Consider the following 12,338-nt stretch of genomic DNA (forward strand, 5'->3'; position numbering starts at 1 on the left):
TTTCTAATGTAACCATTTCCCGCATGTAATCATGACTCACACATTATTGCACAAAGTCCCTGCTCTTCTTTAAGCGGAATAAGTTGGCAGGGAGGTAGCTCACTCGTTGTTCTCTCCATGATAAGAAATTTGAATAATCATGCTTGGAATTTCCAATATTCCATGTCCTTAACTTGGATTTGGCCTAGAGATTGAAGTTTCAGGTTCAGGAATTAACCTAGATTTTAAAATCCTAGTTCTGCTTAGTAGCTGTGTTACCTTGGGAAAATTACTTAATGATGAGAATATAAAAAAAAATGCATGTAAAATTTAGCACAGAGTTAGCATGATAAATGCCAACAATTGCAGCCATTTTTGGACCTTAACACTACTCTAGCATTCAGTTTCCTCTGACTTTACCTGTATCTAATTGGATAAAAATATTTTTTTTATTGACTAACAGATACTAAACAGAGATATTTCTGTGTGTTGGTGGTAGAGTTGGTGGAGTGATGAGATTTTTACCTGAAGAGGGGAATGTACTTAAGTGACCACGTAAGCCAGCTGATTGGCTGTCAATTTCTGGAGTGCCATAAGTTCCATCTCCACACTATTAAGAAATATTTATATTTCAGTATGTCTAATTGAACTTCTAATTGCCTTGTGTGTGTTCCTCATTTATGGAAATGCTGCAAATATTTTTTTTTCAATACTGGAACAACACATTCTTGACAACAGTTACTATATCATTTGTCAGTACCTTAAAAAAACAAACCCAAATCCAGTTTCTTCAGCCTTTTGTCTTAGACTCCAATCCTACTTCTCTAGACCCTCCTTCCTGAGGCTGACAGGACATCTGGACCCTGCGGGGCCACTGATGAAACCCCGAGGAGTAACAGGACTCAGCACAGAATGTCCAGCACTGGACAGGAAGGGAAGTGGACCCTTTGTGTTACATGCGGTGACTTCTCTCAAGAAGGAAACGAACTCCAAACTCCATTGACAAGATTCCAAATGTACTGGGTATGGAATAGTGATGTATTTGACATACTTCACACATAATTACGATATTGAAACATCATATTTTAATATTTAAGGCTTTGGCTTTGCCATTTCTAAACATTCATTCATTCTTTCATTCACTTACTCAACAAGTATTTATTGCGTGCTAAAAATATACTAGGAAGTATGCTAGATTTTTCTATCTGTGTCTTCTAGTCCTAACTGGATTATGAATCCTTTTGGAGCAAAGATATTGTACCTTATTCATTATTCAACACTTGGCCTATAGGAGGCATTTAACCAACTCAATAAATATGCATTGCATAAATGAAAAATGCGATGCCACTACTATGCCAGGCATACATAACCAAATCACAAAATATTTACTCCTATGTCTTGAACATCTTTAAACTTACAATTTTAGTAGGATATGAATGCAAATATTATCTCCATGAATAATATATGTACCACCAGTATTTTGTTAGACCTTTCACTTAGATTAAATATGTAATTCATATGCTTATATAAAAATAAGATCAGCAACCATGTAAACTTTTCAGAGATTCAAGAGCTTTTGGTGATAATCTGAGTTTAAAATAGGTCTTCTCTCCGACTCAAACCCCCTTTCATGAAGCAAAATGAATTGAGCAAAGAAATCCAAGCACACTGAAGTTCTCAGGGCCAAACATTTTGATTCAATATGTTCTGCTATAAAATATTGGCCTTGTTTGAATTTTTATTGCTATATGTTCTCAGTCTATATTTAACTGTGAGGAACACAAATAAGAAAGAATGTGCAAAATAATTGTTTTCAAGTGCATGGCAGTGAATTTGAGAAAACATATATTAAAGGAACACTTCGTATTTTTAACTTTCCATCCCTTTCCCGAGGCCTCCCTCGGCCAGATACGATGAACTGTTTATTGAACTAAGGACCCAGCTCGCTTGGAATGAAAATTCTGAAGGGCCGCTCAGAGCCACCTATGATACACACCTTACTTCGCCATGCTCTCAACATTTCTTTTAAGCTCTTTTCCTAGGTGACATTAGAAATGTTTATAATGGAGACATTCAATTCCCCAATTCCTCATTTGCTCGAATTAACTTTCTAAAAATTGGGGTGTTCGCTCTGGATCAGCTCAATCCTGACTAACCAGCCAACCATCTGCCTCACCAAGGCTGCGTCCTTGTCTGCCAGCCTTTTCCATCCACCCCTTCTCCATGGGGTAATACATTTTAATTGGTGCTTCTCTGCGATCCCCTCACATCTCCATCTGGCCAAATAAACACATTTCCCCCTCTATTCAGCCTCAACATCTTGGCAGTTTGCAAGAGGATAGACTTGCCACAGTGGGTAATCTCTAAGCTGCAAAAATTCTAAAATTAAAGGCACAGGTACAGGTGGTATAATCAATGGCTCTCTCGAGGATGGCTCGTCTACACAGTGGCTTTGTGCTCAACAGTGGTTTTTCTTTTTTCTTGATTTTTTTAGAGAGAGACAGAAACATTGATGAGAGAGAAACATCAGTTGGCTGCCTCCTGCACACTCCCCACTGGAGAGTGAGCCCACAACCTGGGCATGTGCCCTGACCAGGAACCGAACCAGCGACTTTTTGGTGCATGTTGTCAACATTCAACCACTGAGCGACACCGGCCGGGTTCAACAGTGTTTTAACACTGCTTCCTTGGTCTGCATTGCAGTTCCTGAGCTCGTATTAAGAACTGTGTCCTCTCCTAGGGCAAATCACTGATGACATATTCCAAGGACAGCATCACTTTTGAACATAGGCTTATTACCACCCAATTTCCACTGGTCAGGTTGGGACCAGTATAACCAGGAGACAGAAGGGTGAAATGGTTAAGACTGTGGGCTCTGGAGGCAGGTTGAGTTCCCACCTGTGGGACTTTGGGCAGTTACCAAGTTGTTCCATGCCTCAGTTTCTCCATCAGTAAAAATGCAGATAATATTAGTGCTAACCTCATAAGATTACTGTGAAGATTAAATGAAGTATCTGACATGTTTAACACAGAGCTTGGCTCATATTTACTAACAATTATTATTTTTAGGGCAGGGAAGTAGACTAAATTCCTTGGGCAGCAGGAAGGAAGGGAAAGAATAACCAGTTATGAAGTTATTCCTCAAATAAGTCCTTTCTCTTTAAGTGTTTAACTATATATTTTTCACAAGTTTAATCATAAAGCAAAGTGTAAGGGATTACTGGGAGGTGACATGGTCTGTGTGCTCATTCATTAATTAAGCGCTCTCTCATTTTTTTGAGGCTCTGGACAGAATGCTCCTTTCCCCTCTAACCCTCATGGTCATTTGTGTGGAAATGAAGGATGGTTCCAGGGCTAAGTGGCCAGTACTGCTTTCTTGGCAGCTACATATAAAAGGTATTGTTTCTCTCGCTCACTTCCGGTTTATGTGTCTCTCCCTTTCAGCAGCTCTTTTCCTCACTTCCACTTTGATGAGATACCATTCTCAGAACTGAGCAGTGGCCATCAGGCACACCTCTGCGCCTTATTGCAGTTGAGGATGTTTATGCAAGAAGAGGGCCAGCTAGAACAGTGGGGCTCAGAGGTCCCTGTCAATCCCCAGGGGTACGCATGATTTGGAGCAGTAAGGGGGGTGTCTCTCACCGGTTGCTTTTTCAGGGTTGTTGCACATGAAGCATTGCCATGCTCCTGCTGCTTCGCTGAAGCCAAACACGTCAAAGAACCTCACTTCTTCCAGATGGAGCTGTACCTGGTCCAGATCCTGTTTCAGGAACACAAAGCACAGGGAGCATAAGCGGATCTGCCTGCTGCATGGCATTCTGAAACTGGAAAGGGGGCCTTGGACGCAGGATGGCTAATGCTCAATCTCAGTGCTAAGGACGAGGAGGGAGTGTTCAGAAGACCCCTCTCCCCTCACTGTGGAAAAGAACAGCATCCCAAACTCTTCTGGGAGTGTCTTAAATGCAGTGGGCACGGCCCCAGGGCTGGCCACCAGGGTAAGTGGTGAGGGGTCAGAGCCTGAAGTACCCAGAATGTTATTGCATCTAGGCACAGTGCCAGAATTTCTAAAAAGAAGGGCTATCCAGGTGGCAGTGTGGTTAAAAGGAACACTATTGGGGGATTTGACTTTTAGGTACCCTTGACATGAACTTGAGAGTCAATTATTTCTATTAAAAATTATTGTTATTAGGTTGGTTTTGCAGGGGATTGGTGGAAAATATGAAGAAGGGCTTAATCCTCCAGCCCTTGGCCCCAGTATTGCTTTAGTTGTATGCTTTATCTTAAAAGTGTATGCAAATTTTACAATCTATTGCCTAATATGGCTTTATTGGTTTTAATGGGAAATAATGTCTTAAATTACGTATCAGTAAATTAATTAACCTTTTCCCCTCCAAATGGTTGAGTAGCATTGACACACCAAGGAGACTGACCATGCTTTATGTGTCCTGTGGCATTGTGCCAGTGTGTTCCTATTTAAGAGGCAGAGGAGAGAGTTTCCATTACGCCGTGAATGGATGGAAAACGATTAGCCTAACCAAATTAAATAGCTCTACTGTCCTCCTGAGGCTTTGCTATTATGCAAATGACGTGTATCCTCTGCTACAGTGCGGCCAGAACTGCACTCTCAAAAGGTTGCTTTCCTAAGAGGGAATTAATGTTCTTGCTAGCCTTGCACGTGCCTAGCCAACTTATGTGTTTATCCTCTGTTGAGCTGTTATTTTATTTCTTTTCTGCTGGCCCACACACTCTTTTAAAAAACAACAACAACGTTTCTTGATCTTCAAGGAAGTGAGAGGGATAGATAGGAACATCAATGAGAAACATCATTGATAGGTTGCCTCCTGCACTCCCCTTACTGGGGGTTGAGCCCACAACCTCAGTATGTGCTCGTACTGGGAATCAAACCAATGAACTCTTGGTTCCTAGGTGGATGCTCAACCACCGAGCCACACCTGCCAGGCTGGCCCATATACTCTTCTCTCCTACCCATAGTAACATCTCCTAGTATGTCCAAGAGCTTAGGGGTGAACTGCTTATGGTGGACCTAAAATAGAGAATGATCAAGTAGTTACCCATATTCTGCCACAAAGTTCTGGTTTCCCAGGTCTATATTTGTTGATAGAGGTGAGAAATATGTTAGACTCTAAGCTTATTGAGGGCAGAAATATATCTACCTTGTTCACAGTTGTATTCCCAGAGTCTAGTCCGGCATCAGGAATGGATTAATGTCATTGGTTTTCAGGCCCAGTGAAAAATTTATGGATGGACTACAAACGGTGTAATGAGAATTTTAAAAGGACTTCGTTTTAGAGAATATTCACACTCACTGGAACATAAACCCAATGAGGGCAGGGGTTTTATCTGTCGATTTGGCTATTGCAAACTCAGTACCTAAAAGTGCCCATCACATAAGCAAGCATTAAATAAACACATGCGGAATAATGAAAGGTATAAGCTGGGACTAGAAATGAATCATTTTCAAACATCCTTTATTAAGATTATTACAGCTCATTTGCTTGGATTGGACGTTTAGGAGGCTCCACATGCTGAACACAGCATTTCAAGTTGCTAACATTTAATACCATATTTTAGGCATTCCATCAGGCACTGTACATACAGAATGTTGTTTCAACAAAAGTGACTTCAAATGTGTTTAATGAAAAAAAGGAGGCTTAAACATTTTTTTTTCTTAAAACCATGTTCCCAAGATAAAGACTGAAGAAGCACCTGGGAGTTTTGTAGGTTTCAAAGGATGAAATCCATATTAAAATTTATGGAGGAAAAACAGATGTTCATAAATACCAGTTTCAAAACTGCTAAGTCTCTGAAGTCTGTACGTGGCCATTGGCATGCAAATCACTTCCCTATTTTCCACACAATTAAAGCTCAATTTTTCATTCACCACAAACACTGTTAGCAAACAAAGTATTTAATACTTAAGGGTTTCTTTATTTTTCTTGTCCTGAGACCAGAAATGTCCCAGGTTGTTACCTATAAACCACATTTGTCTTGGTAAAGAGTTACTTAAGAAGTTTAAGGCAGATGGTAAGCTCCACCCCAGTGTTCACGTTCTGAAGTCAAAAGCATGCAGTTACAGATACTTCTTCAGAGGGTTTAGGTGTCATGCAGAGAGAACTACTGAAGAAGATAGACGGTTCTGTAAACTGTTGAAGTTGGCAAAACAGCCAACTTGAATAGAGAGACAGAGGAAACACAAGCAGTTCTAAATATTGGTGGGAAATCAAAGCAAAATAAATCACAAAACAAGCAAACAAACCAACAACCAGAGATATCTAACTTTTTGAAAATTTGATCTCTTAATATTCTTGAGGTCATTATTTCTCTACTTAATCTTCTTTACCCTCCTGGGTCCTATAGCTTCCCCAGGCATTGCCCAAGAATTTCTACATGACTTCCCCTCCCTTTTTTTCCAAGACAAGAGAACTAAGACGGACTTGATTAGAGAATTGCAAACTTCCTTTAAGACAGCTAGACTCCAGAAGAGTAATAAAACTCATTCATATCTAAGTAGAGTCAGTCATTCTCTAAGTATTTCATTTCAATGGGATTGTAATGGACAGACCTTAGAGTGACACCCCTCCCCCTAATAATTGTGTTCATCCCTTTGGAGAGTCCCCTGTTCTTAAGTGTGGGAGGGATCTGTGATTTGCTTCTAACCAAGAATATGGCAAAAGTGTTAGGACATCAATCCTATGATTGTCATAATGTACACACACACACACACACACACACACACACACACACACACACCAACCTGTGCTAGATGCAAAGGGAGACTCTCCTCCTGGACTTGAAGAAGTCAACTGCCAAGTTGTGATTGACCCATGGACAGGGCCACATTGCAGGGAACTGTGGGTGGCCTTCCATGACCTAAAGGTAGCCTTCAGCCAATAGCCAGTAAGAAACCCTGGCCTTCATGCCTACAAACCCCAGGAAATGGTTTCTGCCAAGAACCTGAGCGAGTCTGGAAGCAGATCCTCCCCATATAAACCTCTAAATGAGAACACAGCCCAGACAGTATCTTGTAGCCTTGTGAGTCCTTGAGCAGAGGACCCAGCTAAGTCACAAGCAGAGTCCTGACCCGAGGAAACTGTGAGATAACAAATATGTGTTGTTTTAAGCTTCTAGGTTTGTGGTATTTGTTATACAGCATTGAGAATCAATACTGAGATTGTGCCATGAAGAAGGGAAGGTCGCCCTGTTGGCCAATTCTCAATGAAAATAATGATTTTGCTAAAGGGGACACATTCTTCCAAGAGCACTTCAAATCAGGCCTCAATAAAACCCGAAGAATTTTGAAGTCCAAATTATTTCTGCTGACTTAAAGAAAAATATATGTAACCATAGTAAGCATGCCATTAAGAAGGATTTTTCTAATAAACACCATCTAATTCAAGAGGGGTAAAAGCCCCTGGAGGGAAAATAATGTTTTTAACCAGTTTTAGAAGAAAATCATTAATGAGAGCAGGAATTTGGGAAACTACATAAAAAGTCCCGTGTGAAGCCTCCTAGGGGAAAAATAAGCCAGGCAGCATGGAAAGATGAGAGGATATTTACAACATTATTTTGATGACAGTGACAGCATGAGTCAGCGCTATGGATTCCATAAAAGTGCAAAGTGGCCGCTGGATGTTATAATGTGGTCTGTGTACTGTGAGAGGGTACTGAGAAGCAATTTTCCAAAAATCAGTGAAAGCATACATCTGGAAGAAGTTTGGATCCTGGCACATTTAAATTCTGTTCTAAAGTTATTTTTGCACAGATACAAACATAAGATTGCCTCATGTGCTCAGTGTGCCTATGGTTAATAGGATCAATTCTAGACACATAGTTCAAGTATGTGTTTAAGAAACATAAACCAGAGGGTTTTTTTTAGTATAAATAATCCCCAATATTTTCACATAATAGCAGAGCTTTATGTCCTTATGGCTATTTCCAGTGCACATATTCTAATTATAGGGAGTCCAGAGTGTCAAGTAAATTTATTGAGGGATGAAAATTAATGATTCATTTCTATATTATTCATCTTCATATTATTTATATTGTCCTAGATTTTGTAGGCATAGTGTCTTATAAGAAACACTGTAGATTGAATGAATATACTAACAAAAGGACTCTAAAGAATATTTACGGCCCAGCTGGCATGGCTCAGTGGTTGAGCATTGACCCATGAACCAGGAGGTCATGGTTGCAATTCCTGATCAGAGCACATGCCTGGGTTGTGGGCTTGATCCTTAGTAGGGGATGTGCAAGAGGCAACCAATCAATGATTCTCTCTCATCATTGATGTTTCTATCTCTCTCCCTCTCCCTTCCTCTCTGAAATCAATACAAATATATTTTAAAAAAAGAATAGAAAGGAACTTTTAAAAAAAGAATGTTTATGCTACAATTTGATTTTTAAATTTATTTCAATTTCTGAAAAATGTTATAATTGAGTTCAATTCATAACACTTAGTCTTTACAGTAACTGGTGTCAGGAACCAAGGATAAGTAGATGAAGGAGACACAGTCTTGTATTCCAAGGAATTGAGAAAGCAATTCATTGGGTCCACACTACTCCTCATGGAGAAAAATTGGAATATACCATTATTAGTATTTGGTTGTGATTGTTATTAAGCTTATTTTGGTATGAATCTTTTGGCCCTTAACTGGATTAAAGCTCTTTAGCAAGGAGACTGATTTATTTTGTAGCTTCTGAAAATACTTAGCATAGCACTTTGCCAATAGTAGATGTTCAATAAATGTTTATAAATTTTTACTAATTGAGACACACAGACTTTATCTCTGATTTATATGAAACATAGGATTTAGGGTTTCATTTTTCATTTCTATTCAACTATGGCCATAAAGCTCTTTCAGAACACATTTCTTTTAAAAAAATATGTACCAGCATCTCTGTGTGTATTACAGGAATCCATTTTATTTAATTTTATGAAACAAGTTTTTAGAATACAATGTTAGTAATTGAAGAAGAATGTTTGTCTGACTTCATCCTGATAGCATGTTGATTTCATGCTCTCAAGACTCTCATCTTTTCCAGATCACCAGTGCTCAGGAGTCCAGGGAAAGTTGTTATAAACACCAGATACAGCTTCCACTCCTGGAAACCTAACCCTATAAGCCTGCGTTCAGGCCGGGAACCTACATTTCTAAACAAGCTCCCCCAGGTTTTCGGATATTCACCGACTGGGAAATTAATCCTACACCCTTGGGAACAGATGTGGGGCTGGCTGATCTGTCTCCATTAATTGGTATTTGTTTGGATTTGTCAGCCCTCATGGGCTTTACTACAATAGGTTTCATATGACAACATATATAATCTGGTTGCAAGAGCAAAAATTCCATTCTTAAAAATCAGAGATGTTATTATCCCAGATTGTGCAACATGGAAGGGAGAGGTGACGTGTGAAAATGGAACTCGTTGGGCCTTTTCTGAAACTTGGCAGAAGGCTGGGCTGTATGTGAGGGAGGGTGGGACAACAGGTGGGAGACAGACTCTTAGCAGAGGCAGCAAGGGTGCTGATCTGGAAGAACTCAGTGTGGTTCAGTATGCAACACGGGTGTCACACATGTTGTACTGTCTCCCCCTTTCTATCCCAAGTTAGTAAGATAACTGTAGGCACACATGAATAGATGAGGTCAATGTGGCAAGCTTCTTACTTTCACTGGAAATCAATGACATAGACGTGACTATCTTCCTCTCCTTGGAGTCCCTGTATGTTGGGAAGCACTGGGTTGCTTCTTGGCAAGTCCTGGCAATTCTGACTATGCCTCTGGCTCCGAGTGGCTTGAAGAAGGCACTCATCTTTGTTTCATTCATTTCAGAGAGCAGTTCTGAAGAATGCTTTTATTTAAGAAACAACCAATGTGATAGACTATTTGACTTGGTTCAAAAAGTCGAATTTTCACACTCATCTAAGGATGATGGAAAAATAATCTCATCACAGAATGTTGGCAGTAAACATGGCAAGAGTTTTTATAAAGTCCTTTATAGAAAAGCTAATAAAAGCACATGAATTGATTAGAAAATGAAGGTGAGTAAAGTTGAATAAATGTATTTTATAAATACAATTAAAATATTTTTAGCCCACTAAATTCAGCAAAGCTTTTTTTAAAATCAAAGTGGAAGCAAGGACAAAAGATTAACAATTCTCAAAATGTTAAGAAAATGTTGACATTTCTATAGTGGTGACACCAGGACTGTTGGCAGTGAAAGCCAGCGCCCACAGGATCTCCTGCCACATTAGAAAGCAAAGAATTGCAGTGATTTTTTTTTCTACTTGATGATGGCCACCTGCATTTAGCAACCATGTATTGAGCATCTGGTACAACTGTGCACTACTATGTGGTACTAGATCACAGGGTGCTGATGTGAAAGAGCTCATTGGAGGGGCTTTCCTTTTTTAAAAAAATCCTCACTTGAGGATATTTTCCCCCATTTATTTCTAGAGGAATAGAAGGGAGGAGGGGGAGAGAGAGAGAGAGGGGAGAGAGAGAGAGAGAGAGAGAGAGAGAGAGAGAGAGAGAGAGAGAGAGAGAGACATTGATGTGAGAGAGACACATTGACTGGTTGCCTCCTGCACATGCCCCTACCGGCACTAGGGAATCTGCAACTGAGGTATGTGCACTTGATGGGTATTGAGCTCTCAACCCTTCGATCTATAGGCCAACACTGGCCAGGGATCTTTTTCTTCCTTTGAAAATCAGTTAGTGAGGTTATGCTCCTCAGCTATGGAGCAAGGTCCCTCTCTTGTATTATTTTTTCCCCTTTATCCCTGATACTGCTCTCATTCCCAGACTGCTCCTCCCATCTTCCCTTTACATATGTTCTCACTCTTTTGAGTTTGATATGTGTCTTTGAACAGACATACTAGTATACTTTTGAAAAATATGAGCAACATTTAGTATATTTTTCATTTTCCCAAATGATGTTATGCCATAGACTGCATTCTATTTATTGTTTGTTTCACTCAAGGTCTCTACGTGGTGTTGTATGTGTATTTAGTTGCCTCTACCGCTACAAAGTGATTTCCTAGTGCATCCACCACCCACCACATTTTTGTCTAACCATTCCCCTGGTGATGGGCCCAAGGGTGCTTCCACCTTTTCACTTACATGAACCCATGCCAACAATGGATAACCTCATACCTGTCCCCTTGTGGATGTGAGCAAGAATTTTTTTGGAATGATCATTCCAGAGTAGATCATAGGGAGGTATAAGGCTGTAGAGGAAATATTTTTACTTTTTTGCACAGTTTGCGTTTTCTGCGCACATTTTACTGGAACTTTGGACCTGGGCTAAGAGAACAAGCTTGAGAAGTTAATTTATGACTGATTAGAAGTGAGAGGCCATCTCGAGAGATTTCTCTTCCCAGAGTATGCGTTTACCTTTCAAGGTGGGGATGAGGCCCAGGTTTGGAGCCATCTCTGGTTGTCAATCTGGGGACACTAGTCTTACCCTCCCCCGGAAAGAGTTAGGTGCATCCAAAAGGGTCACAGTAGGAAACCAGTATCTTCCCCAAGGAGCAAAGATTTTTCTTCCCTTCTTGCAGAAGAGTGGGAATAGCTGTCCATCCCCTATTTAAACATCCCAGATTCATATTTTCAGGGTTCCCTAACTACAGTATAGATCTTAGAATGTGTAGGATGATATTTGGTTCTCATAGTGTTGTCCTAGGCAACTGAGGCAAAGGAAAACTTGTGAGGTGATTTGCTGTAAATAATAATAATGATCTGCTTTGCTCTAGAAACCTTGTTTGAATGAGACATTAAAAATGCAACATCATGCATATCCTTAACTTCACTAGGTTCTGATAAATTGCTTTCCAAAATGGCTGTCCAATTTACATTCCCACCAGCACAGCATGAAGAATTTCTTTTCCACATCATAATGAAAGGGCTTTCTAGTCTTTGAAGTTTCTGGAAGAATTACCATCCAACAACCCTTTCTCATGTCTGAAACAGGCCATCTTTTTGGTGACCACAGACGTATTTGTCTGATTGCATCAAGGGCTTGCAGCAGTCTCCAGTGACTTCTTAAAGCATTGTTTCTTAAATCATGAGAAAAATCAACCATCCTTCTGTAGCAATTGTTGCATTCTCTCCATTTGTATTGCCTTTTGCTATCATAAGAAGTATTTCAGGTCCTGGGAATCAGACCACCCTTTTCAGGTACAATTATTTTAATACACTAGTACATGCCAACATTTGGCCTTGGTCTAGTTTTACTTTAAGAACTATTCTTTTATTGATGTGTTTATTGCTTGGAGCAGTTACAAAGGGGATCAAACTACCATGACTTTACCATGGACTTAAGGAGAAGGCATTGCTTCCCAT

The 12,338-nt window shown here is 40.0% G+C and overlaps 1 protein-coding gene across 2 annotated transcripts in view; it reads right to left on the reverse strand.

Annotated features, from left to right (window-relative positions):
- VEPH1 (ventricular zone expressed PH domain containing 1) overlaps nucleotides 1-12,338 on the reverse strand; it is a 194,730-nt gene that overhangs the window by 17,826 nt on the left and 164,566 nt on the right. For both annotated transcript variants that reach the window (XM_054713669.1, XM_054713668.1), the window contains one exon: nucleotides 3,622-3,739. In XM_054713669.1, the coding sequence (XP_054569644.1) occupies nucleotides 3,622-3,739 (118 nt within the window). The remainder of the gene's footprint in view (nucleotides 1-3,621; nucleotides 3,740-12,338) is intronic.

The sequence above is a fragment of the Eptesicus fuscus genome, chromosome 3 (assembly GCF_027574615.1).
Source record: "Eptesicus fuscus isolate TK198812 chromosome 3, DD_ASM_mEF_20220401, whole genome shotgun sequence".
Lineage (NCBI taxonomy): Eukaryota > Metazoa > Chordata > Mammalia > Chiroptera > Vespertilionidae > Eptesicus > Eptesicus fuscus.